This window comes from Ustilaginoidea virens, chromosome 4 (assembly GCF_000687475.1).
Source record: "Ustilaginoidea virens chromosome 4, complete sequence".
Lineage (NCBI taxonomy): Eukaryota > Fungi > Ascomycota > Sordariomycetes > Hypocreales > Clavicipitaceae > Ustilaginoidea > Ustilaginoidea virens.
In genome coordinates this window covers 4087405-4111459 of record NC_057319.1, presented here as the reverse complement: position 1 = coordinate 4111459, position 24055 = coordinate 4087405, and the positions used below count along the sequence as shown (strand labels likewise).

The 24055-nt window shown below is 56.4% G+C and overlaps 8 protein-coding genes across 8 annotated transcripts; 4 read left to right on the top strand and 4 right to left on the bottom strand.

The window, feature by feature from the left end:
• Positions 1 to 1397: 1397 nt before the first annotated feature.
• On the top strand, positions 1398 to 3107 carry UV8b_05571 (uncharacterized protein; the record flags this gene model as incomplete). Its single annotated transcript, XM_043143068.1, has 4 exons — positions 1398 to 1630; positions 1702 to 1919; positions 1991 to 2215; positions 2314 to 3107. The coding sequence occupies 4 exons, from the start codon at positions 1398 to 1400 to the stop codon at positions 3105 to 3107; spliced, it is 1470 nt and encodes a 489-aa protein (XP_042999001.1).
• A 1345-nt stretch (positions 3108 to 4452) lies between these two features.
• On the top strand, positions 4453 to 4902 carry UV8b_05570 (uncharacterized protein; the record flags this gene model as incomplete). The annotated part of the gene is made up of 1 exon (XM_043143067.1): positions 4453 to 4902. One exon carries the CDS (start codon positions 4453 to 4455, stop codon positions 4900 to 4902), a length of 450 nt encoding a protein of 149 aa, XP_042999000.1.
• Positions 4903 to 5336: 434 nt separating this feature from the next.
• Positions 5337 to 7754, bottom strand: UV8b_05569 (uncharacterized protein; the record flags this gene model as incomplete). Its single annotated transcript, XM_043143066.1, has 3 exons — positions 5337 to 7515; positions 7607 to 7642; positions 7708 to 7754. 3 exons carry the CDS (start codon positions 7752 to 7754, stop codon positions 5337 to 5339), a joined length of 2262 nt encoding a protein of 753 aa, XP_042998999.1.
• Positions 7755 to 8230: 476 nt separating this feature from the next.
• UV8b_05568 (uncharacterized protein) lies at positions 8231 to 8653 on the top strand (the record flags this gene model as incomplete). Its single annotated transcript, XM_043143065.1, has 2 exons — positions 8231 to 8430; positions 8506 to 8653. 2 exons carry the CDS (start codon positions 8231 to 8233, stop codon positions 8651 to 8653), a joined length of 348 nt encoding a protein of 115 aa, XP_042998998.1.
• A 1064-nt stretch (positions 8654 to 9717) lies between these two features.
• On the bottom strand, positions 9718 to 12021 carry UV8b_05567 (uncharacterized protein; the record flags this gene model as incomplete). The annotated part of the gene is made up of 2 exons (XM_043143064.1): positions 9718 to 11737; positions 11813 to 12021. 2 exons carry the CDS (start codon positions 12019 to 12021, stop codon positions 9718 to 9720), a joined length of 2229 nt encoding a protein of 742 aa, XP_042998997.1.
• Positions 12022 to 14360: 2339 nt separating this feature from the next.
• On the bottom strand, positions 14361 to 16295 carry UV8b_05566 (uncharacterized protein; the record flags this gene model as incomplete). Its single annotated transcript, XM_043143063.1, has 1 exon — positions 14361 to 16295. One exon carries the CDS (start codon positions 16293 to 16295, stop codon positions 14361 to 14363), a length of 1935 nt encoding a protein of 644 aa, XP_042998996.1.
• Positions 16296 to 19600: 3305 nt separating this feature from the next.
• On the bottom strand, positions 19601 to 20861 carry UV8b_05565 (uncharacterized protein; the record flags this gene model as incomplete). The annotated part of the gene is made up of 4 exons (XM_043143062.1): positions 19601 to 19888; positions 19990 to 20118; positions 20199 to 20600; positions 20688 to 20861. The coding sequence occupies 4 exons, from the start codon at positions 20859 to 20861 to the stop codon at positions 19601 to 19603; spliced, it is 993 nt and encodes a 330-aa protein (XP_042998995.1).
• Positions 20862 to 22839: 1978 nt separating this feature from the next.
• On the top strand, positions 22840 to 24055 carry UV8b_05564 (uncharacterized protein; the record flags this gene model as incomplete). The annotated part of the gene is made up of 3 exons (XM_043143061.1): positions 22840 to 23009; positions 23193 to 23612; positions 23671 to 24055. The coding sequence occupies 3 exons, from the start codon at positions 22840 to 22842 to the stop codon at positions 24053 to 24055; spliced, it is 975 nt and encodes a 324-aa protein (XP_042998994.1).

Below are 24055 nucleotides of genomic sequence, written 5' to 3'. Positions count from 1 at the left end.
TGAACCGACGACAGGACATGTGCTCCACGAGATTGAAACCTTGGGGATTTTGTCTTGTGCTGGGTTCAAAGTCTGAAGACAAGCGTTGCAACGGCCGTGTGTCTCCCCCCCCATAGGACCAGCAAAATGCAGGAATGTTCGAAAGCATCTACTAGTGTGTGCTCCGTACGCATGCCACCATGCCATGCCGCATGCACTTGCGCGTGTCTGGTGGCTTCGTCTCTGCACCAAACGGACCAGACCACTGGTGGCGGGATGCAACGAGACATCATCGATCTAAGATGCCCCCGCAAATGGCAATGACAAGGTTGTTTGCTGGGTTCAGACTCCCGCCATGCCGTCGGCCTACTAGACCAGTGTGTGTCGAGACTCTACCGCAGGAGACGGCACAAGAGAGCGCAGAACCAATGCTCGCAATCTCCCATCTTGGGTCATTATTGCATGCCCGATCAAGTCGCACTTGGGGAAAGGGGACCCAAGCTCGACCCTGGGTCTACCCGTAAGTTGCCATCCACAATCCACATCCACAAGGACCAGGCCCTTTTGGTAAGGGCTTGGTCCTTGTTTAGGTGGCTGTCGCAGCAACACCCCGTGCTAACGGAGGGATTGACTAGTGCAAACAAACTTTTGCCATCTAGCAGTTGCGCAACCTGGACGACGGTCACGGCTCCGGACAGTGTTCAATTTTGATGGATTCTTTATTCCTGCATGAAGGCCTGCCACTCGAACAACGTCGGCCCGTCGGCAGAGCCTTGCTCTGTGCTGTTTTTGGTGGCGGCGGCGCGTACGGTAGCTACGATTGATTTTTCTTCACTCCGTCACTTACTCGGGTGAAGTTTTTCACCACCAAGAGTTTGTCAAGCCCCAAGTTGCGGCGGACTTGCCGAAAGCAGGCCGGCAGCCGCCTGGCGGGGCCCCCGGTTAGTCTGGATGGCAGAGGGTCCTAGTATGATGTGGGCATCAACATCTTTGGCCCTTGATCGACCTAGGAACCCCCCCACACACACCCCCTTCCCTCCCCTGAAAGAACCCCAGCGGCATCTCCCTCCGGATTCTGCCATGCAATAGAATGCTAACTCATTCGACACCATCTAGTACCCTAGCTTGAATCATACGTCGTAGCTTTGGTAGTGTCCCTTGGCCTCGTTGACGTGGTGCGACGAGTTTGGAGGTTTTAGTTTAAAGCCATGGTCAACCCCCAGCCTTTTCCTGACGCAATTCCTGTTCTTCTCGTCATCAACATCCTTCAGCGCCAAGCGCAAGTCAATTTGCCTTGCACTTGCTGTGACCCGAGCTTGTCAAACAAGCCGCCATCCGTCTGAAGTGTGCTTCGGCAACATCCACCCATCCCGCCCAGAGAATCGGCTGCCGCAGCTGGTCTGTGACTTGGCGCCATCATGTCCTTCACCGAGTACATGAAGAGACGATCGCTGAAAGCGGACGACAGTCGTCGCACGCGAGCTGCCGAACTGACCTTGAGACAGTCCATCTTCCCCATTTGCTTGGTCACAGTCTTATTCTTCCTTTGGGGCTTCAGTTATGGCCTTCTCGACACCCTCAACAAGCATTTCCAGAATGTCCTGGGTATCAACCAGTCCCGTTCTGCTGGTCTCCAGGCGGCTTACTTTGGGTACGTATCCACGTCTCCAGCCCTCCCCAGAGCGTCGACCGAGTTGGGGGTGTTGACCGCCAGCTTCTCAGAGCCTACCCCCTAGCGTCCATCGGCCATGCCGCCTGGATCCTCCGACATTACGGATACAAAGCAACCTTTATCTGGGGTTTGGTTCTTTACGCAATCGGCGGCTTGCTGGCTATTCTTGCGCTCAAAGAAGAATCCTTTGGAGGTTTCTGTGCTTGCATCTTCATCATCGGCAATGGCCTCGGCTCTCTGGAGACGGCAGCGAACCCCTACATCACAGGTAAGCGTGGCCCTCCTTTCCGGACGAGGTGTGCAAGACGACCCGGTCGCTTACGGTTTTGATTGTTGAAGTTTGCGGCCCCCCGAAGTACTCGGAAATGCGCATCAACTTCTCTCAGGCCTTCAACGGAGTCGGCACCGTGATTGCGCCGGTCCTGGGTTCCTACGTCTTCTTCAACTTCAGCGACCAGCATGCGCTGGCCAATGTGCAATGGGTCTATCTTTCCATTGCCGTCTTTGTGCTGCTGCTCGCGACGGTGTTCTTCTTTGCCGACATACCCGAAATCACCGATGCTGGTATGGGCCTCCCTTGATCCGTAACAGCCAGGCTGCCCGAAAACCGCTCCTTCTTCCTTGTCTTGTCAAGTTTTGGCTAACAGTGCGGCGTGCGGTAGATATGGAATTCCAGGCACAGGAGACGCACGCCGGCGGCGAGGCCGAAAAGCCGTTCTGGAAGCAGTGGAAGTTGTTCCACGCGGCCTTTGCTCAATTCTGCTACACGGGCGCCCAGGTCGCCGTTGCCAGCTTCTTCATCAACTACACCGTGGGCACGCGCCCAGGCACTTCCGACTCGGCCGCCGCCAAGTTCTTTGCTGGTGCGCAGGCGGCGTTCGCGGTGGGACGATTTGCGGGCCTCGGCTTGATGAACTACATGCGACCGCGGTGGGTGTTTCTGACGTTTATCCTGGGCTGCGTCGTCTTCCTCATCCCGTCCATCACGGAGCGTGGCAACACGGGCATGTCGATGCTCTATGTCGTGTTATTCTTCGAGTCCATCTGCTTCCCCACCATTGTCGCCCTGGGAATGCGCGGTCTGGGCCGCCACACCAAGCGCGGCAGCGGCTACATCGTAGCCGGCGTCGTCGGAGGAGCCTGCGTGCCCCCAGCCACCGGAGCTGCCGGCGACTACTTCAAGAGCCAAGGCCACGCCGACGGCACCGGTTACGCCATGTTTGTGCCCTTGATCTTCATGGCGGTGGCGTCCATCTACGCGTTTTGCGTCAACTTTGTCCCCGCTTACAAGGATGTCGTCGACGCGCTGGGTGACGCCGATATTGGCATCGTCAACGCCGCTGGAGACGAAGAAAACGGAGGGTCGTCGCCCAACTCGGAGAAGACTCACCCCCAGCACCGGAATAAGGCTCACGATGCCGATGCGATTGTCGTACCTGCTTCGAGGGATTCGTAGGGGGCGGGGGGGCGATTGCTCCAGCAGACGTGGATGCTTGGATGCGTGGCTGCCTGGATGCGCTCAGTTGGGGGGTTATTTCATACCGCCTGTCATGACATGAAACAAATATACCTTTTGCGTACTTTGACAAAGTGCATTTGCATCCTCTGCATCCTCTGCATCCACGCCGTGAGCCCGTCCGGACGAGTCTTGGTTTGCGACCGCCCTGCCACCATGGCCAAGTTGCTGTTCATGCCCTCCCTTTTCGCCATTGGGGATGCCTGTTTGTGTACCTATTTCCTGCTACGCCATTCCCTGCCTGACTAGCGAGCATCCGGCCATTCCCTGCCTGACTAGCGAGCATCCGCGAGATGATGCGAGAAAAAAACCGATGCCAGTATTCACCAACATCGTCCTTGCCACACAAGCAAGTATTTGCCCAACGCCCCGTCGCTCTCGCGTGCCCCCAGCACGCGCCCGCGCTCGCGCTCCCTGCTCAAACGCACAGCTGCCCTGATTAAGCCACGATGAAGTCAGCCCAGAGCCATCACCGAAGGGCCATCAACGGCCACGCGTTTTGACAGCCACCTTGACCGGGCAGCATCAACAGGCACGCCAACTAGCCGGAGCGCCGCAAGCACGATGAGACGGCCAGAGAACCAGCCCGCGGCATGCCCACAAGTCGGGCCAGGCACGTCGGCTCGACTGACCTGGGGGCGTGAGGCAAGTGTCGATGCGCGCGCCGGCCTGCACCGCCCTCCACTTTAGAGTTGCGGCTACCTGCACGTCTGTGAACTCTGCTGGGGCGGACGTCTCGCAGCAGCGGGACATTGCTTGCCCTTTTTTTTTTTTTTTTTTTGTTTGGTTCGGGCTTTTCTCGTTTATTGGGTATTTTTGAGAGGCGGCTGCGTTCTCCAGGAGGCTCTGGTCGTTGGAACCTGCGCTCATCTGCTCTCAGACACGGCATCATATCCTTTAAATTATTCTGCTTCTCTTTCTCAGGGTGCTCTGCTCTTTGGAATCTGCATCTTGTCTCCTCGGGACGCTCTGTTTGTTGGAATTTGCGTCTTGTCTCGTACCAGGCGCTCAGACGCTCTATCCTGCAAATCATCTGCATCTCTCGTCAGGACGCTCTACTCTTTAGGATCTGCGTCTTGTCTATATCAGACACGACATCCTTCAAGTCATCTGCTCTCAGACGCTCCATCCTTTGATCCATCTACATCTGTCTCCTTAAGGCGCTCTTTAAATCCATCTACATCTGTCTCCTTAAGGCGCTCTTTAAATCCATCTACATCTCGTCTCCTCAGGCACCCTCTTCTTCAGAGAGCACCGGGACCCCGTCCCCTCGCCGCAACCCACCATGGCAGACTCAACAGCACTCACCCCGGAAGAGGCGCACGTCCAGAGCCTCTTTGCAGAACACGATCTCAGACCAAACACCTGGATGCAGATTGGCACGCCCCCGCGGCCCATCTTCGTCGACCAGGACATGTTTGACGCCTCATACGCCCTCATGGTCCTGCAACGCACGGCCAGGGTGCGCACCGGCATGGTCACCCGCCGGCAGTCCGGGCGCCTGCCCTCCCCGGTGGAGCGGTACGAGGCCCCCGTCGCGGACAAGGTCTCCAAGAAGAAGCCCAGGGGGTCGAAGCAGACCCAGCAGGGCAAGGGCAAGGGCAAGGGCAAGGGCAAGAAGCAGGCCGCAAAGAAGGCGCCAGCCCGGGTGGCGGGCGGGAAGAGGAAGAGGAAGGAGGAGGAGGCTGAGACCGGCACGGGTGGCGGAGAGGCCAAAGACGTCCTGGCTGCGTAGGGCGGCTGTGGGGATCGAGGCATGATGCCCTCGGGTGTCTTTGGCGTGCAGCTCGTGTTGGAAAAGGGGCGTTTTTGGTTTGGCTTGGGGGGATAACCCGTGATGGTTGGCGTTTGGCGTCGTCGGCTGGGGGGGGGGGGGGGGGGGGAAAGGCACTCTTGGATATATTTATGGCTAGGCGTCAAGACGGCACTCTTGGATATAATTTCGTGGCGATGGGCGTCAGCAGGACATTTGGACTAATACTGGGGGCAGTAGCAGGCGTTCACTTTGGCTGGGAAATGGCACACAATTAACTTGATGTCATGATAATTGACGCGCAATGGCATTCTAGGCCGGGTGTCCTCGCCCACCAAGGCAACTGCGCACCAAGGCAACAATGCAACAACGCCCAGTGTATAATCCGTATCATCCGCATCTGCCGTACATTCCTTCTACGCAAAATTCCGCCTTCGACCGCCCCTCGTACTCCTCTCCACGTGCCCCCTCAGCACCTTCCTCGTCTCCACCAGGCTCCTCTTCTGCTTGCTCTTGGCCTTGCCCAGCGTCATGAGGAAATTCTTCTTCCGCTGCTTCTCCCTATTGCTCGTGCTCTTGCCCGCCGCCTCCTTCTTGCTCTTCCTGATGGCCTGCGTCGACTTGTGCTCCTCTCTGTCCGGCTTGCCTTCCTTGGCCAGCGCAACCTTTTCCTCCTTGGTCAGCCTGCGCAGCTTTGCGGGGGCCTCGATGTTCTCAGCTGTTAGGCCGTCGTCGGTGTGTCGCGCCTCCGGGGCGTTGGGGCCCTTGCGGCGGTTGCCGCCTGCTGCGCTTTCGATGGCGGCTGCGGCGCGGAGCTCCTGGAGCTTTTGCAGGTCGGCCGGCGTGAGGATGGTGGTTGTGGCGAGGAGCTGCATGCGCTGGTGCTGGTCGGCCGAGGACTCTGGGTCCTCCGACTTTTCTCGGTCATCCTCATCCTCGTCCTCGTCCTCGCCCGAGCCGGACGAGCCGTCGTTGCCCCTGTTCCTTTGCTTTTTGGGAGCTGGCGCTTCGTCGTCGGAGTGATGGACGTTGATCCATTCACCAGAGTCACTGCTGTCCTCGGAGCCGACTTCCCACTCGTCAGAGTCGAAGCCGTCATCCTCTTGGTCCTTTTCCTCGTCGCTACCCGGCGTTTCCGGCAGACCCCTGGCCAGCCGCTTCCGCTTCTTCTCCTCTTCCTTCCAGCTCGCCAGCAGATCGAGACCTTCGATGCCCCCGACGGCTTCCTCGCCAAACTTTTTCTGCTGCTGCAATCCACTCTTCAGCCCAATCGTGGCGTTCTTGCCGCGGTCCTTCTTCTGCAGAAGCTCTGCGCCCACTTCCCTGTACAGCGACAGCAGGCCCTTGGCCGACATCATGACGCCCTTGTCCTTGCTCTTGCGGTACTGGACCAGGTCCTGCAACAGCGTGTCCGTCATTGCCAGGGGCTGTCTGGCGCAAATCTCGCGGATGGCGTTGAGGCCTGCGGCGGCCACCTCTGAAGCTGCCGCTTCCGAGACGAACTCGTTTGCAATCTTTTGGATCAGGGGCTCAAGAACGTCGGGCGGGACCAAGTTGTGCGCCCCCTGCGCCAAGCACGCGAGGATGCTGGTGACGGATTGCTGTCTCGGCGAAAGGTACTTGATGAACCAAGAATACATTGACACCACTGTCAGCTTGTGCAAGCCCACCAGTCTGGTAACGAGCTGCAAAGCAAGAATCCTCGAATCCAGCGACAGTTTCGACCTCGTGTTTTGCAAATGCTTCGAGAAGAGTTGCTCCACGAAGCCCTGGGGGTCATGCAGCAGGTGAAGGGCCGAAAAGTTGAGCGGATGGGGCTTGGACTTTTTGCGCTCGTCCCGTCGAACCTTGTTGACTGCCTTTTCGTACACCTTCTTCATCTTTTTCGTCTTTTTGTTGATACCGAACTGATGCCGGACCTTGGTCAGGTCGATTTCCTCGTCGCTGCTGTCGTCCTCGAGCTCTTCCCGCTCTTTGTCTCCACCGAGGAAGAAACGCGTGGCGCCAATCACCACCTTTTCGTTGTCCGACAGGCAGGCCTCCTTCATGACATCCACAGGCTTGGCGTCGGTCCAGATCTGGCGTTTCCACAGCTCGCGAGTCAGCTTCACGGCCCAGATGGCCCTGGGAGACGCTCGATCCGCCGTCACCAGGTTGTACAAGACGGTCTGGACAGTGCGGTTGAGGGGGTGGTTGATGGACTTGGAATTGGAGTTTCGCAAGTCGCTGAGAATCTTGTGGAAGAGCAGCTCGCGCAGGCTTTTGCTCGGCGACGAGACCAGGATGGGGAACAAGGTGGTGAGTAAGCTGGCCGAGTCGATGACATCTTTGCGCCGGAGAAGAACCAGACTGCCCACCATCTTGTCTCGAAGGTCGTGATTCAAGGTGGCATGATGTTCGGTCAGGATCAACTTCAGGTCGTCCGGGTACGTCCTTGTCTCGTCAGGATAGCAGTCCGCCACATGCGCAATCAGGTCGATCATGTTGTGAAAGGATTCGATCGAATCGGCCGTGCCAGCGGTTGGCGAGGCGAGAAAGATTTCCCGCTGCGACTCATATTGTTCCCATTGCTTTAAAAAGTCGTCCTTGTATGACCTGCAAGGCAATGTCAATCAACACGTCCATGGCCATGCCATGCTACCGGCATTGCCAGTGTCTGAAACCGGCCGTCGGGAAGTGAACGTACTTGGGATCCCGCCGAATCTTGTACTGCAGACTCGCGCTGGAAGAGTGAGTTTTAGTACGGATGGCCACGGGCGACAGAATCTCGGGAAGGAGGCAACGTACAGGTCCGCATCGAGCTTTTCCAGCGCCGCAACCTTTCTCTTGACCATTGGGCCGGCAATTCAATTCACTCTGAAGGGGAAAGAATGGAGACGAGGCGGCGGCGGCGGCGGCTGGTTGTGTGGTTGTGTGGGCAGAGCCAGAAATTTCGGCAGCTGCCAGGGCCAGGTGCTGCCGGCTGATAAGATACGCAAGCCAAGTGCAAGAGGACCGAGGACGGAGGACCCACACTGCTCTCGCTTCAACGAGGCGAGGCAACCAGCCAGCCCGCCCACCCGTCGATTTGCCATGAATTTTGAAACAGCTGAAACCTATCGACCTGCCAAAAAAAAAAAAAAAAAAGGTTGGAAAAGGAAGACACTTGGCTCTCACGTTCGTCCCACGCGTGGCATGGCATGGCATGGCATGGCATGACATGACATGGCCTTTGACATGTCATGGGGACCCGATAACTTGTCACAGCATCATCTGGGCAAGAAAGAAAGCTGGGCTAGGACCAGGGCGGAAAACATGCCCTGTGGCGGCAATGCTTGCCTTGATCTCGAAGCTGCCTTTCTCGGGCCATCCGAATTCGAAACCGGCTACGGAACATTCGACAACTGCTCGTCCGTTCCAGTGCGAACGGTTGCCATCTCAACTCTTGGGCAATCCGCTGGGGCAAAATCGGTCACGCTTCGATTCCACGGTATCCGGCTTGAACCCCGGGTCAAAGAGCCCCGAGTCGGCGTGCGTCATGGGCTCATCTTCTCATCAAGGCCGTTGATCGTGATTCACGCTGGCCTTCACTCACTGCCCGCTAAGCCGGGATTCATATCCCCCGCATGGAGATGATGAGAAGAGCCATGTCGCCATTTCTCACCCGGTCACAGTCGACGATAGCCTCACGATTCTTGAAGGAAGGGAAAGGGACGCTGCAACCCCAGCCGTGTCCCTGCTCGTCAAGCAGTAAAGGTGGACGGCAACCGAGTACCGAGTAGAATCCACCCCCTTGTGTCATGACTTGCGTGGATCGGACCAACAACTGAATACAGTTTGGTGAGTGGACGGCAGGCGACCAGTGGACGCCTTGCCTGGCTCTACCATCCACGCGGCTCGGTACACTCCCGTTACCGATGCGACGATGTCGGAATGAAAATAGATTGGCATGTGGTAAATATGGGCTGAATCAAGGGGGGGGGGGAATAACATAAAAACCTCAACAAACGAATACACATATATAAAGGCGCACTTCAATGTCCACCCTCTCCCTTGAATAGTCAGTCAGTCATTTAATACATTCCCAACTCAACTCCCCCATCATCCCGTCTTGACTGCTGGCCAAACCACGCCCCCCCCCTTAATTTTCCAGATGAAGCCTACGCTTGTGCTTTTGGCAAATTGCCTCACCATCGCAGCAGCGGCAGACAAGCCGCACAAGCAGCTCTGCCCCGGACACTGCATCAAATGCTACTGCGGCGACATCAAATACGACACGCACATATGCAGCTGGTGCTCCTGCAACGAAAACGCCTACAAGTCGGCAGACGCCAAGAACAAGCAGGGCAACTGCGACCAGCCAGGAGGGTTTAGAACGCATTGCGGACAAGAGATTTGGACGGGTAAATGCTCCTGGTAACTGTGCAGTTGCGCAGCACCCGAAGCTGGAGATGCTGGGGCTGCATCTTGTGTGTGTGTGTGTGTGTGTGTGTGAAGGGGCATCCCAGGCAAGGGGCAATCGGGACGCGAGTCGACCTGGTCGTGACGGCGTGCGTTTGAAACCACGTTGTAGATAGATTCAGTGGCACTGCTTGAATGAGTGATGCTGGAGATGTTTATCCGCGAGCCCTCTGGTCCGTCTGTACTGTTGCCCAAACGCCGTTCGCCGCCACGTGCAACTAGATCACGTCCAACTGAACCATTGGAAAACCCCATGCCAACCATGCCATGTGCACAAAACAGGAAATACGAAAAGAGCAGCGGCAGAAAGCAGAAGCGGCATCAACAGCAGCAGCATCAGCAGCAGCAGCATCACATTCACCGCCGTCCCCATTCGTCCGTCACGCTCGGGCGCTGCAGCGCCATCCCCCTCCCGCTCAACCACGCCCGGCATGCCTCGAAATGCGCATACCTCTTCGTGTCGCCGCCGCGCTCGCAGCCCAGCATCTTGGCATCCGCCACATCCAGCAGGCTCCTCCCCGCCGAGTCTCTGGCGTGCACGTTGGCGCCGTGCCTGCACAGGGTCCGCATCGCCAGCTTCCGCCCGCAGCGCACGGCAATGTGCAGAGCCGTCTCGCCCCTTCTGTTCCGCGCCCCGACGTTTGCGCCGCCCTGCACGAGGGCCTCGAGGATCTTGGGCGGCATCTTGTAATCATCGTCCTCGGGCAGGTTGGCGACAAACACCATCAACGGCGTGTTGCCGTCCTCGTCGTGCTGGTTCGGGTCCACGCCGGCCTCCAGCAGTCCCTGGAGGAGCCCCAGCCGCAGGGCCAGCCGGTTCCTGCTCGAGTCCAGCGCCGCCCCCGGGTTCCGCTGCCTCTTGGTGATTTTGTCGCGGGCGGGGGAGGGCCGTTGGTATTTGTGGGCGGCGGCGGCGGAGCTGAGGGTCGCCATGGCGAGGCAGTGCAAGCCGTTTCGGCCGTGCTCGTCCTGCAGAAGAGGGTTCTGTTCGGCAAGACGGATGTGCCGGAGGAGTCTGCTCTCCCCGGCAAGTCCGGGACCCGTGGCGGAGATGGGACCGAGGGACTGTTGTAGAGCCAGTCTGGGTTGGCCCCCTTCCGTGCTTGTCGGGTCGCTTCCGCTGGTGGCCGTGAAGCCAAAAGCGTCCCTGGCAACGGAAAATCCCGGGCGGTGGCAGAGGCCGGCAACCCGTCGCACAAGCTCTCCTCCAGGGGGTTGCTCTGCCTGAAGGATGTGGACGAAACTTCTGCCGTAGTCGTCACGAGAGTGTATCAAGTCGCTGGCGCTTTCCGGAACCGTGGCCAGCAGGCTGGCAACATGGTCAGAGTTCTCCAGGATGCGTCGGTCAAGGACGTGAAGGAAATTCTGGCCGGCCGAGTTCCTCGCTCCGATCAGGGTTAGGCAGTAGTCCGTCTTCAAGGCTTGTTTGAGCACATCGAGGGAGCCGCGCGCTGCGAGGAAATGAAGCACAGTGTTGCCAAACGGATCAACGACGTCAAGGTCGTGTCGCGTCGGCCCGCTGGTCACCAGCCTCTGCCCTGTGCGGGTCAGACCCGTCCGATTGACCCAGGGGAGCACGCAAGCGTCCAGGTCGGCGTCGAAGCACAGACAGCGTTGGCGTGTGTGGGATTCCCGCGTGGCTTGGCAGTGTTCTCCATAGGCGCACTCATCCAGTTTAAGAGCGTCTCCGGGTATAGGAAACGGGCGATGCTGAAGCTTTGGAGGACAGTCATCCTCATCGACCCAAGTCTGAGCAACGGCGGCGGTTTCCAGCGACGGCGACGGCGACACACTAGACTGGGCGGCACTCAGGGGCGCGGTAAACCTCTTCACCAATCGCTTGACTGTCTGGACATATGGCTCGGAATAGTCGGAGAGCACGCGGCGAAAGGATCCGGTGGTGTTGTTTGTTGAGTTGGAAAGACAGGTGGTTCGGCGCAAAAAGTTGGAAAACAGCTTCGGTTCGCCCGGGCATTCAGCCTGGTCATGCGACAAGGGGGATCCCGCGGTGGAAGCAAGGCTCGGGTTTTGGAGAGTCAAGGTCGGTGAGCCAGACGGCGGCGGCGGCGAGGAAAATGCGACTGCCGACCGGTGCAAGGCGGGAAGTTGCTGTGGGAGCGATGCTGATGCTGGGCTGACGCCGTCTTGGAACCAGACCAGGCCAGGGCTGCGGCACGTCCGAGCATGGCTGGACGCCGAAGACGGCTGGCCATCAAGTGCAGCCTCGGCAGCAGCCTCGGCAGCAGCTGAGCTGAGCCTGGTAGGCGAATTGGCCAGCTCGGCAACTCGGCGGCTCATGTCAGAGTCATTGCGCGGATGCAGCCAGCGCGGTTCCTTGTCCAGAAGTATGTTGAGTTTCTTGTGCGCCGAGTCATGGCTGTTGGGACCAAGTTGTTAGTTAGCAACGAGGGCTGTGGGCATGGACGAAGCGCGTCTCGGCAAGGGGCAGTACCCAGGGGCGCCCTCGGGACTGTGAGAATGGATGAGCTCGACAATCTTGCTCAGCGGGAGGGTGGTATACACGTAGAGCCGGGTCATTTTCCGCTGAGCCGACTTGGTCCACATGGACGGGCGGCCAATCTGCGCTGCGGCGCTGCTGGGAGGAGGCGAAACGGCGGTGCCGGCCGCGGGCATTGCCAGCGTCGGAGGCGACGGCTTCATGCCGTGTGTCGATGGAAGAAGACTGGGTGGTTGGCGTGGTTTGGCAGGTATGGCAGGTATGGCAGGTATGGGTTGAATCGAGGTGGGATTGGGATCGACGGAGGGAGAGAGGCTGGAGCGCACGACTTTATGACGGGCATGATGGCGGGCAAGCCTCGTCGGAGGGCTGCACCGATGTCAGCTTACATGTGCGCGGAAGGAGGAGGACGGATTCCGATCCTGGAGTCCAAAGTCTGGGGTTCAAAGTCTGGAGGCCCGAAGGCTGAAGGAAGGCTGAATGCTAAAGGCTGAAGGCTGAAGGCTGAAGGCTCAAGGCTCAAGGCTCAAGGCCGGACGCAGGGGCCGCAAAACGTGGCCGCGAGCCCCACTTTTGCTTCTCCTGGCGCCGTTTCGCTTCGTTTGGTCTGGTTCGTTCGTTCGAATTCTTCCCACAATATTCGCTTCAATCCCCTGCTTCGCGGCAGCGTCTTTCTTTCCTTTGCGCGCGAATCGAACAGCTGGACCATCCGGCACACGCCGAATAGAATCCAGAAATCCAGCACGGAGACTAGCCAGGCGCCGCAAAGGATCACGCGCAAAGGCGCAGCAGCAGTCAGTGTCAGCCAGCCAGTCAATCAATGGCGGCGCTACTGTAGGGAAGGAGCGAGGGTACAGGTCAACCGACCTGTGTCCCCCCCTTATCATCCGACCCCCCCATAATAACTTAACTGACCTGACCATTGCTGTGGGCTGTATTCTTAATATAATTGGTTTATTAGAGAATAGTGGGTTAAGTCACTTTATATAGAAAAATATATGAAAAGTACTTTCTCTGCTATTTTACTAGGGTCTTAGGTAGGGGTACCTAGTAAAAGAAATTAAAGAAGTCTCTTTATATATAAAAGTATATATAAGGGTACCTCTCTTTCTATTTCTAGAACCTAGGTACCTAAGTACTTAGTAGAGGTGCTAGAAGTCACTTTATATGGAAAAATATATATAAAGGTACTTTTTTCTACTATAGTACCTAAGTACCTAAGTACCTACCTAGTAGAAAGAAAGGAAGTCACTTTCTATAGAAAGGTCTAATACTAGGTTCTTGGGTAGGGATACTAAATAGAAATATAATAGAAGTCACTTTCTATAGAAAAATATATATAAAGAAACTTGTAGTCTAGTGGCTACTGTAGATTAAAGGATCCACTACTCTTTATTAGCGTATCTCTCCATTAGGAAAGAGTATTGGTCAGGTCAGTTAAGTTATTATGGGGGGGTCGAATGACAAGGGGGGGGCACAGGTCGGTTGATATGTAGTCTCGGAAGGAGCGGGCCAGGTCAGGTCAGGTCAGGTCGCTGCCCCCACTTTTGCAGCGTCTGGTGCCGCCAGCCGGCTCAGTGGAGCCAGCGCCTGCCGACCAGACCAGTTGACATCAATGGATGCAGACACCAGCGACCGCGACGTCCCGCCAGGGCGCTAAACCGGCGCTAAACCGGCCAGAAGGAGACTGCACGGACTGCACCAGACGGAAGCCGGAGCAATGCGCCCTGGGTTAAGGGTTAGCCGCCCTGCCAGTGCCAGTGCCAGTGCCAGTGCCAGTGCCAGTGCCAGTGCCAGTGCCAGTGCCAGTGCCAGTGCCAGTGCCCAGGCTGGCAAAGCAACATGGAACCGACGGCGCTTGCACGCTCGACCCTGCGTTTCAATCTTTCGGCAGCCTTTCCCTTCCGGCAACCGCGAGCACCTACAATAAATACCAAGTTGCCAATTTATTCCGGTTCCGGTTCTGGTTCCGGTTCCGCGGCCCGCCGCCGGCGCTGCCCGTCGTTCCAGCCAAGCAAGCCCCTGTGGATCGGCCCTTTCCCGCAGCCCAGTGCCAATGGCATGGGCCGTCTATCCATACGAGGTAGCACGGTACATGTAACCATCCACAAATCGCTGAGGGGGCAAAGCAGTGCTGGATCCCTTTGGCACGGGCTTGCTCGATATGATCACTCTTTAGTTTACGCTTCGAATGCAGGACCATTAGATTGCAAACATCGGGCCGGGCATTGCAATCTTGGAGAGCTTAGCGCCATGCGTGCCGCCGGGTCCATTCCCATACCATAGCACATCCAATCAATCACACCTTCACCAAAACCCAGGCAGGCGCGTAGGGTAATTTTCATCACAGAGTCCAACTATGCAAAATCCTTCTCAGAGCTACCCTTGTGTCCGAGATATCCCAATGTGGCCGACAGAACCTTAAAAATCTATTACTATTATTACATTAAACCCAAAGGAAATTCGTTTCCATTCTCTTCATTTATACCGTATTCATGTTTGGTGAATCGGCATTGGCATTCTCCGAGTACCCCAACTCCTCTTAAAGGAAGAAAGCCGCGAAACCGGCAGCGGCGGCAGCGGCGGCAACCAACTCAGAACTACCGACCATCTTGCCTGCAGCGGCAGTAACAATGGGAGGATTAGTGCCAGTAGGGCTACCGCTGGTAGGAGTGCCACTAGGGCGGCTGGGTCCAGTAGGGTTGGGCCCCGTAGGGATAGGCTCAGCAGGGTTGCCGCCGGTTGGGTTGGACTCAGTGGGGCTGGTTCCAGTAGGGGCAGGCTCAGAAGCGTTGCCGCCGGTAGGGTTAGACTCGGTAGGGCTGGGTCCAGCAGGGATAGGCTCAGTAGGGTTGCCGCCGGTTGGGCTGGGTCCAGTAGTGTTCGGGACAGAAGCGCTGCCGCCGGTTGGGTTGCCGCCGGTTGGGTTGCCGCCGGTAGGGTTGGACTCGGTAGGGCTAGGTCCAGCAGGGTTGCCGCCAGTTGGCTTGCCCCCAGTTGGAACGTCACTGGTGTCGTGGGCAGGAGAAGGAGTATTGGCGGTAGGACCGCTGGGCGCATTAGGAGTAGTAGGGTTCAGCTTGGTCGTCCAGCCGGGAATGACAGTGGTTTCCGTAGGATATACGGTGGTGACGACGGAACCAACGGGGCAGTTGGGAACGGTAGGGGGGCAAGAAGTGATGGTGTATGTTTGAGTGATGAAGCGGGTGGAAGTCGTGACGTTGCGAGGCGGAGGAGGCGGCAGCGCACTGGTGGGGATAGGGACACTGACTGGCCCGGTGGGAAGAGCGGTGGCCGCAGTCTCGGTGACGGGACAGACAGTGGTAGAGACGGGGATGGTCTCGGTAATGACGGTGGTTCGGCCACGGCCCGGGCAGTCGGTCAAGGAAGACGGGCACGAGGTGATTGTGTGGGTCGTGGTGATGCAGACGGTGGAAGTAGTCCATTTGGTGGGCGTCTTGGTAATCGGTGTGGCCTCGGTGACGGGGCAGACAGTCGTAGAGACGGGGATAGTCTCGGTGATGACGGTGGTTCGGCCACGGCCCGGGCAGTCGGTCACGGAAGAGGGACACGAGGTGATGGTGTGGGTCTTGGTGATGCAGATGGTGGAGGTGGTCCATTGGGTGGGCGTCTTGGTAATCTGTGTGGCCTCGGTGTTGGCAGTGGTGGACGGCTTCTGAGAAGTAGCCTGGGTAATGCTAGCCGAACTGGTGTTGCCAGAGGTGCTGACAGCTCGGGAAGAGGAGGAGCCAGCAGCTGGAGAAGACGAAGAGCCGACAGCTGGAGAAGAGGAGCTGATAGCTGGAGAAGACGAGGAGCCGACAGCTGGAGAGGAGGAGCTGATAGCTGGAGAAGACGAGGAGCCGACAGCTGGAGAGGAGGAGCTGATAGCTGGAGAAGAAGGGGAGCTGATTGCTGGAGAGGAACTGGCGGCCGGGGAAGAGGAGCCCACAGCTTGAGAAGAGGTGCCGGGAGAGCTGCTGACGGAGCTGCGGGCAGGGCTGCTAACAGGGCCGGTGCCGCAGGAGGTGCTGCTGACCTGAGGCTGCTGGCTAGAGGCGGTAGAGATGGCCGTCGTAGGAGGAGCAGTAGGTTGCCCAGTAGTCTGGCTGGCGACAGCCGACGTAGGCGGCTGCTGGGTGGTAGCAGGAGCAGACGAAGTGGGCTTCACAAACGTGCTAGTTGTGGTGGGAGGAGCCAGAGTGACCGTGGTTGAAGGTCCAGTGACGTGAGTAGCCGTGTAAGTGATACACGAGCAAGCCGAGCTGGCCTCGGTGACGCCGCAGTTCTGGAAATCGGGGGGAATGGCGGACGATGCCGTCGTCGTGCCGGCGAGCCAGCCAAAGCAAAACGACTCGGCCTCCTTCTTCAACCCATCCTTGGTCAAGGCGCGGTAGCAGTTGTCGGCATCGCAGTCGGGGTATTTCCACGCACTGGCGCCGGCAGCGAGAGCGCCCAAGACAACAGCACCCTTCATGGTGGTGGCTGGTACAACCGCGTCGATGTGCTGCAATAAGAGGCGGCGGAACAGGAAGAAGGAAAAGTTTTATATCGCAGAGATGGCGGCCGTACTTGCAACAGAAAACGACTGCCCTGCTTTGCCGCCTGTGACGAGGTTCCTTGTAAGCGAGAGACTGGATACCAAACAAACGACGGAGGGTATTATATAGTATGTATAGAGCGAGAAGAACGAGGGATCGAATAACTGTGCTCTCGGTCAAAGACACCGGTCCCTTTTATCACCGCCATCCTCGTTTCACGGGAAAACAGCCCCGGGCAGCAGCTTGGCAGGTGCCAAGAGGCGCCTGCTCTGGCTGGATACACATGGCACAGTGGCCAGTCCCGACTCCGGACTCTCTGCCACGCCTGTTTGCTAGTAGCGTCGTGATTCGGGAATACGAGCCTGTTGCTGTAAATAGCACTGCGTCGGCATCGGCCCACTCCCGGTCTCGTTACTTTGTCGGTGCCGTGGTTCGTTCCCCTTCAGCGCTTGGCGCAACGAATGGATTGGATGGCTGGAGCTTGCATGATCAGATGGCCGCTCGCCAGACTGGCTGAGCCCAAAGACCAGGACCAGGACCCCTGTTGTTTACCTCGCAGCATCCCACTTTTAGTCGACGTGGGTGTCAACCTGTCGCCCAAGGCAAGAAGTTACTTCTGATGTCAGGACTAATCTGGGCGCCAAACGATCCCCAGAGACCCATCACCAGGCGCCAACTCCTTCACTCCATCTCAGAAGGCCCCTCCTTACCACCCAAGGGTCTGGGTGGCGCCAAGGCTTCGATTCCTCCGCTTGACACGGTCTTTACCACGGTCTGGGTGTGCTGACAAAACGTTCAACTGCTCCCGCCCTGATGCCGTCGTTGCCTCCGTGCCAAAGGAACAATCCGCCAGCAGGCCGGAAACGGAATGGCAATTTTTTCACCCTTGCAAGCAGGCATCCCGTCACCGTGCTCCCCGTCTCTGCATGATCATGACGGAAAGCTCTGACCCCTCGTTTTCTCAAAACACGCCTGGTGCAAAAGTCAACAATGAACTGGCCCCAATCGAACCCGTGGGACACGGAACGGATCCTGGTATTATTCCAAAACTGCCCCGCTCCCATTTGTTCGTTGAAAACTAGGGAGGCGTCAAGCCTCAGGAACGGGCGGCTCAAGTGTACGGCTCGGCGGGACAGACCCACGCCGCACGATTTATCATGACACCGGTACCCGCCAGTGGCTAGCAGGTGGAACACTTGACAGCGAGGTAAACGCCCATACCCCCCAATTCGATTGGTGTGTGTATTGTCTGACCCATGTATCCCAGTCCCTCCCTGACGGGCGACTCTGTGGCCTTTGAACAGTATCTGTACTGTTCCTCGTGTCGTCGTTCAGTCGGCTGAGGAACCTTGCCATTGAGGGCTCTATTCAGGGCTAGACAATGCCCAGCCACCGTTCAGCCATGAGCTTAAGTGCCGCAGCCGCTTTCGCGCCGCAATCCATAATGGCCGTGAAGAAGCAGAAACATCCACCTTAGTTACCCATTCGTCAGTCAGCGACACGCTACTGTGTATCAAGCGCTTCCCATGTTGCAAATTTTGCTCTTTATCCACTTCTTACTTCCGTTGGGTCCTGGTTTGCTGATTGCCCTTTTCTTTTGACCCCTGTGTCCTGGAAGGGGCAGTTGACATGGGCTTTGTGGAGCTTTTTCGGTCATTTTCCCTTGCTTCTTGATGGTGTTTATCAGTGACCAAGGCAGCCACCCGAAATTCAGAACAAAGAGGTGTCGACTGGGGTGTGTGTGGTCACTAGTGGTGGTGGATGCTGAGGCTCAGCGTCCTACCACACTTCTCGTGTCCCGTTGCGCAAGGGTCCGCTGGTCCAATTTTTTTTTAACCATGACATGTTGAAGAAAAGAGACCCGCAGAAACATTAGATGCATGCTGACAGGAAGCAAGAACTCGGCGAAAGTTCCCCAGAGGGCAAAGCTGTCAGTAACTGGAGTATCCCCAGTTCAGTTCAAAAAAAAAAAAATCCGCTTCTCGATCGACTGCTTCATCAGGCTATGACGTAAAAAAGCCCATCGGCTGTTGAGATCCTGGTCAAAGTAAGACCGGGCTTTGCAAAATTTCTCGTCAGGGACAGGACCCAGTCCTCGTCAAGACTTTTTTTTTTTGGTACCCTATCCGTTCCGTCATAATTAACGTTGGTTTTCTTTTTCCCCTCTTGGCCAAGGTAGTTTAGTATTGTTTCATCTCCTCAAATTTGACCTAGAATTTCTTTCAAGCTATGTCGGCCTGGCGTAGCGTAGCTGGACTCTATGAATCCGGGGCCGATGGTAGGGTAAGCTCTATATTACCCATTAGAGAATATGCGCTTTAGGCATTCGAAAGGAAGTGCACCTTTGTAGATTCGTAGAGGCTTTTTGTTGATTCAGCATCAACCGTGTACCCGTGAGACAAGAAATACATTACGAAGATTCGTTTCGGTCTTGACGAACTGACCTTGAGGGACGGCCCCTGCATCTGCTGCCATGCACATCACCTGAACAATGACATTGAAAGAAGGGCAGTTTTCAAAAGCAGCCAACAGCAGCTTGGATGAGTATGATCGTCATCACACAACAGCGAGTATCTTGATCGAAAAGAGAACAAAGCTAAGATGGGATGCCAAAAAAGGGCAAAAAGGGCGAGGTTAGAGCACGCTGCAGCCGCCAGTTGACAAGTCATCGTCCAGCCGTGGAGCAGCTGGCGAGCAGGCCGCATGGTGGCCCCGCCTGCACGTAGCAATACGAGGATGACTGCTGTAATCTGTCTGGTTCGTCCTTCTGTCCACAACTTGTTGGTTCCACCACTGCCTGCATTCATTTCTTTCAACCAGCAGCGTCGTTCGTCCAACATCGCCATCGGGCGTTGCTCCGCTCCTAAATGCCGTACAACCCGTCATCGGCGCAGCCAGATTGCTGCCCATCAAATTGCCAACAAACAGTTTAAGCTGGACTTCCAGCCATCTGGTCCCAGATCCACCATATTCCCAAGACCAAACAAACACCCTGATTGGCGTTGGGCGAGGCTTGTTTTGACACTAATCGATCGGTATGCGAATGTCCGTTCGAATGCGGTTATCGAAATACGTCATGGAGTCAGATCAAAAGCCCACCTTGGCTCTTTCACACACACCGGACAAGTTGAAGCGACCGCGTCTCCAGCCTAGGCCTGGCGCCCGTACAATGTTGCGCCGTAACGTGGAGCGTGCCTCATCGGTGCCCACACCTGGCAATGAGGACGACTGGACCAAGGCGCTAGTTCTGAAGTACGTACCGGAATCTCGCCTTGCCTGCCTGCATATCCATCATGACCTGGTTGGCATCTTTCATGGGCCGTTTCTCGACCCATGGCTTAATGTTCTTGTCTACCACCAGTTGAAGCATTTCGCGAATTTCACTGGGGCTACCAATGATTGACCCGGCTATTCTGCGGCGGCCCATAGCCAGGTTCAGGCTTCCCACCTGCATTGGCTTTTTAAAAACTCCAACCTGCACCAGAGTGCCATCGAAACGCAGGGCGTCGACGTAATCTTGCAACGGCATCTGACAATGTTGTTAGCACATTGACATGTCTCTTGTTCCTTTTCTTCTCCCCTTCTTTTACTTTTCCAGAGATATGGGAAACGATGGAAAGGTAAGCGTACCTTGTCAGAGGAGACGGTGCAGATGATGAGATGGAATCGACGAGTGTTGTGCGTTACCCAGCCGTCATCGTCATCGGTAGCGATGTATTCATCGCAGCCGAGTTCCAGAGCTTCCTGACGCTTGCTGGCCTTGCGAGAAATGCCAACCACTTCATCAGCACCCAGTGCTTTAGCGAAGAGGACAGCAAAAAATGGCCGAGACCACCAACACCGGCGACAGCCACCTTCGTGCCTGGGCCAGCACCAAAGTGCTTGAGGGGTGAATACACAGTAATCCCGCCGCAAAGGAGAGGAGCAGCATGTTCCGGCGCAAGACCTTCGGGAATTCTTATCACGAAGTGCGAAGGGCATCGGTGGTATGAGCCATGACCGCCGTAGGACTTTGCCCCATTGCGGTGCACCGATGCATATGTTCCCACAACCTTGGCGCAGTAACTCTCGCAATTATTGCTGCACTCCTGGCAAGGACCATCACGACCCAGGCATGAATCGGACTGAGCACCAACTCCCACAATGTCGCCGACCTTGATGCCACCCTCCGCCTTGGACCCGACTCGGACAGCTACGCCAACGATCTCATGTCCGACGACGCAAGGGTAGGGAGTCGGACCCTATTGAACAGAGTTTAGTACCAGCAAACCTGCTCAACACGTGAAAGGCGTTTGAAGCCATCTATCGGGTTGGGGTGTCGCGCTTACCCAGGCTGAAGAAAGCGTGCAGACGTCCGATCCACAGACAGCAGAGTTGGTGACCTTGATGTCGATGTCAGTCTCCTCCCAAGGCTTAGGCTCGTACTCCTGCCAGACCATGTTACCATTGGCAGAGTCGGCATCCAGCCCCATCCATCCCTCGAATTTGTATTCTGTCGCCATGTCGGATAATCTGCGAGCAAGTGGTGAGGGGAAGAAATACGGCGTGTTTCGCTGTGTTCCGCAAAGAGGCTGGTGGATTGGGGGAAAGTCGAGAATTATATGTACGTATGACCACGGCAAACTTCGACCCTTCACCACATCAAACCTGGCGAGTGCATCGGGGCCTAGTTCCAAGGACGGAGAATGCGGAATTTAGTTGGCTGGACTGGCAAGCTCAGAGCCACCTACGGACCGCCCATGTTTGGATTAGGCGACTTTTGGTTCGATACTACAGTTCCTGGCACCAGCACTGTGATCAGGGATCGGAAGAGCGGTCAAAATGCCCGTTTTATAGCCCGGATGCTACACTAGAGCAGTCCGATTATGTGTATCTCGGCACGCTCCGGAAACCGGTGAGGGAGGTGAGCTAAAGGTATATATAACCCTGTGGTAAGGATTGCACTACACTGCAGCCTTTCTAGAAAAAGTAAGTTGTTAAAAGTGACTAGTGTTATATATAATCACCAAAAGCCGTGGCAGCGATTTGTATGCCGTGCGTGTGATGTGTAGTGCGAATATTACCACTTGGCAGCAATTGAAACCAAAGCTCTCGGTTATGTCTTAACAAGTGTGAAGGTTGTATCCCGCCCGGTCAATTTGCTGTCTGGTAATGATGCCGAGCCCGGATACGGATTGCCCATAGGGTTCCTTTTCAGCAGCCGCGATCGATTGGCAGATGAATCTCATTGAACATTTGGCCTTGGTTACTGGGCGGCGCGCTGTTTGTTGTAGCACGTACCGGACTGCAAGATTGGTTCTCTTTCCTGATGCCCATGTTTCGGTCCTCGGTGGTAAAAAGGCAGCCGATTTGTGGATCGGTCTGCCAGAGCCGGCTCGCTCGCCTCGGGGCTTCACCCCCCCCGGGCAGGGACAGAGTTTGACAGGGATTTGCCGACGTAGCCGGTTAACCATGACCAAAGGTATCAGACGCAGCCTGTGTCCGCGAGTGCAGAACGGTGTCGGAACGGAGTTTCCGCAGGGAATCTGCCCCAAGTACTCCGTACGTACACAAGTGCGCGAGTGGCCAGTTGGACAGTTACAGCCACTGGACGCCATGCGAAATGTGCCGCCGTCAGCGCTGGACGACTCGACAGATGACGCATAAGGAAGCCCATATTCTTTGCGACTGCAATCCATTGCGGAGTGAAAGCTGAGGCAAGGGTTTGTTCAACTTTGAAGCATTGTTGGCCTTTCTGAAACTGTTGTTTAGCGTAGTCACGTCGATGAAGTGGGCAGAAACGAGCAAGGCGTCTGGAGCAAACATCGGACGGCGTCCTCTTGTTCTCGGCCAGTGTCGTTTGTTCCCGCACGATGGTCCGTCGAATGTGGTGAATGGCTAAAAAGAGAAGCATAAGCCGCTGAAAGGATCTCGTGCCGATTCTGCAGAGTCATACTGCACAGGAGCAGTGTGTTTCAAATGTTGAAGGGCCATCAAGAGGACGATGGCGGTATCAGAGAAATGCCTTCATGTTGTGTGTGATTGATGAGTTTCCAGCTTCAGCAAGTCGTTGGGAAAGATACGAGTCCACACTGTGCCGTTAATGCGTGTTTAGTCATGTGCCTGAACTTCGGCCGTGATCCAAGGAATAAGTGCGCCTGGCGCACGGAATTAGCACACTCGTCATAAACGATGGCACCTTACCAAAAGTAGTAAGAGTCAGCAACACAATTTTATGAACTGTTGGTGCAAGCGGTCGTTGCGCCAATGGGAGCACCCGAAAGTTTCCGAGCGAGATTTTTTCCCAATCCCCCTTGACCGTGGCCGCCCGCAGCACGTAAGCAAAAAGGCCTCGAAACTGCCAGCTTGGTTTTTTTTTTCCCCCCGACTTCAACCCACCAGGCCTCACGTCGTTGTTCGACCTCGACTTTTCCTCCACCTTGCTCCCCATCTCCACTCCGCACAAGGTCGTCTTGGGATTCCTTTGCCCTTCATCTCACAATGGCCAGCGATGCGGTTTCCACCGGCTCGGCCAAGGTCGATGCCATTGTGCAGAACGTCAAGGCCGCTGAGCCTCAAAAGCTGTCTGGCTTGGCTCTGTACTCTCGCTTCGCCCTGGCCGGTGCTGTCTGCTGCTCTGTTACCCACGGCGGTCTTACCCCCGTTGATGTGTACGTTTGAACGTTTGGCCTGGCTACGTTGTCCCCCCCCCCCCCCCCCCCCCCCCCCCCCCCCGGTGACCAATGAAAGCACCCCCATGAGCAGCGGCACTCTTTGCCATCGTCGCCGATGCCGATATCATGGTCTTTGCCCGCTATGCACGTCGCGTTGCTAACCAATTGCCCTGTTTACAGCGTCAAGACCCGTATTCAGCTCGACCCCAAGACCTACAACCGTGGCTTGCTTGGTGGCTTCCGTCAGGTTGTCCAGAATGAGGGTGCTGGCGCTCTCCTGACTGGTGTCGGTCCCACCTTTGCTGGTTACTTTCTGCAGGGTGCTTTGAAGTTTGGTGGTTATGAGTTCTTTAAGCAACAGTGGATCAATATCCTCGGATACGAGACGGCTTCTCAGAACCGCACTGCTGTCTACCTTGCATCTTCCGCCACTGCCGAGTTCTTCGCTGATATCGCTCTCTGCCCCCTTGAGGCTACCCGTATCCGTCTCGTTTCTGAGCCCACCTATGCCAATGGACTCATTGGTGGCTTCTCCAAGATGTTGAAGAACGAGGGTGTTGGTGCTTTCTACGCTGGTTTCGGTCCCATTCTTTTCAAGCAGTAAGTCCGAGAGCGACTAGCCCTGATTGAAACACGTCACCTAACTTGAAATCCTCAGGATTCCCTACACCATGGCCAAGTTTGTGGTTTACGAAAAGGTTGCCGAGGCTGTCTTCCGTGCTTACCCCAAGGAGTCCCTCTCGGACGGCATGCAGACCGTTGCCAACCTGGGGTCTGGTCTTATTGCTGGTTTCGCTGCCGCCATCGTTTCTCAGCCTGCCGACACTATGCTCTCCAAGATCAACAAGACCAAGGGTCTTCCTGGTGAGGGCACTACCTCTCGTCTCATCAAGATTGCCAAGGAGCTTGGTATCCGCGGTTCTTACACTGGTATTGGCGCCCGTCTCTTCATGGTTGGTACTCTAACTGCTGGCCAATTCGCCATCTACGGCGATCTCAAGAAGGCTCTTGGTGCCACTGGCGGTGTCGAGATTGCCAAATAA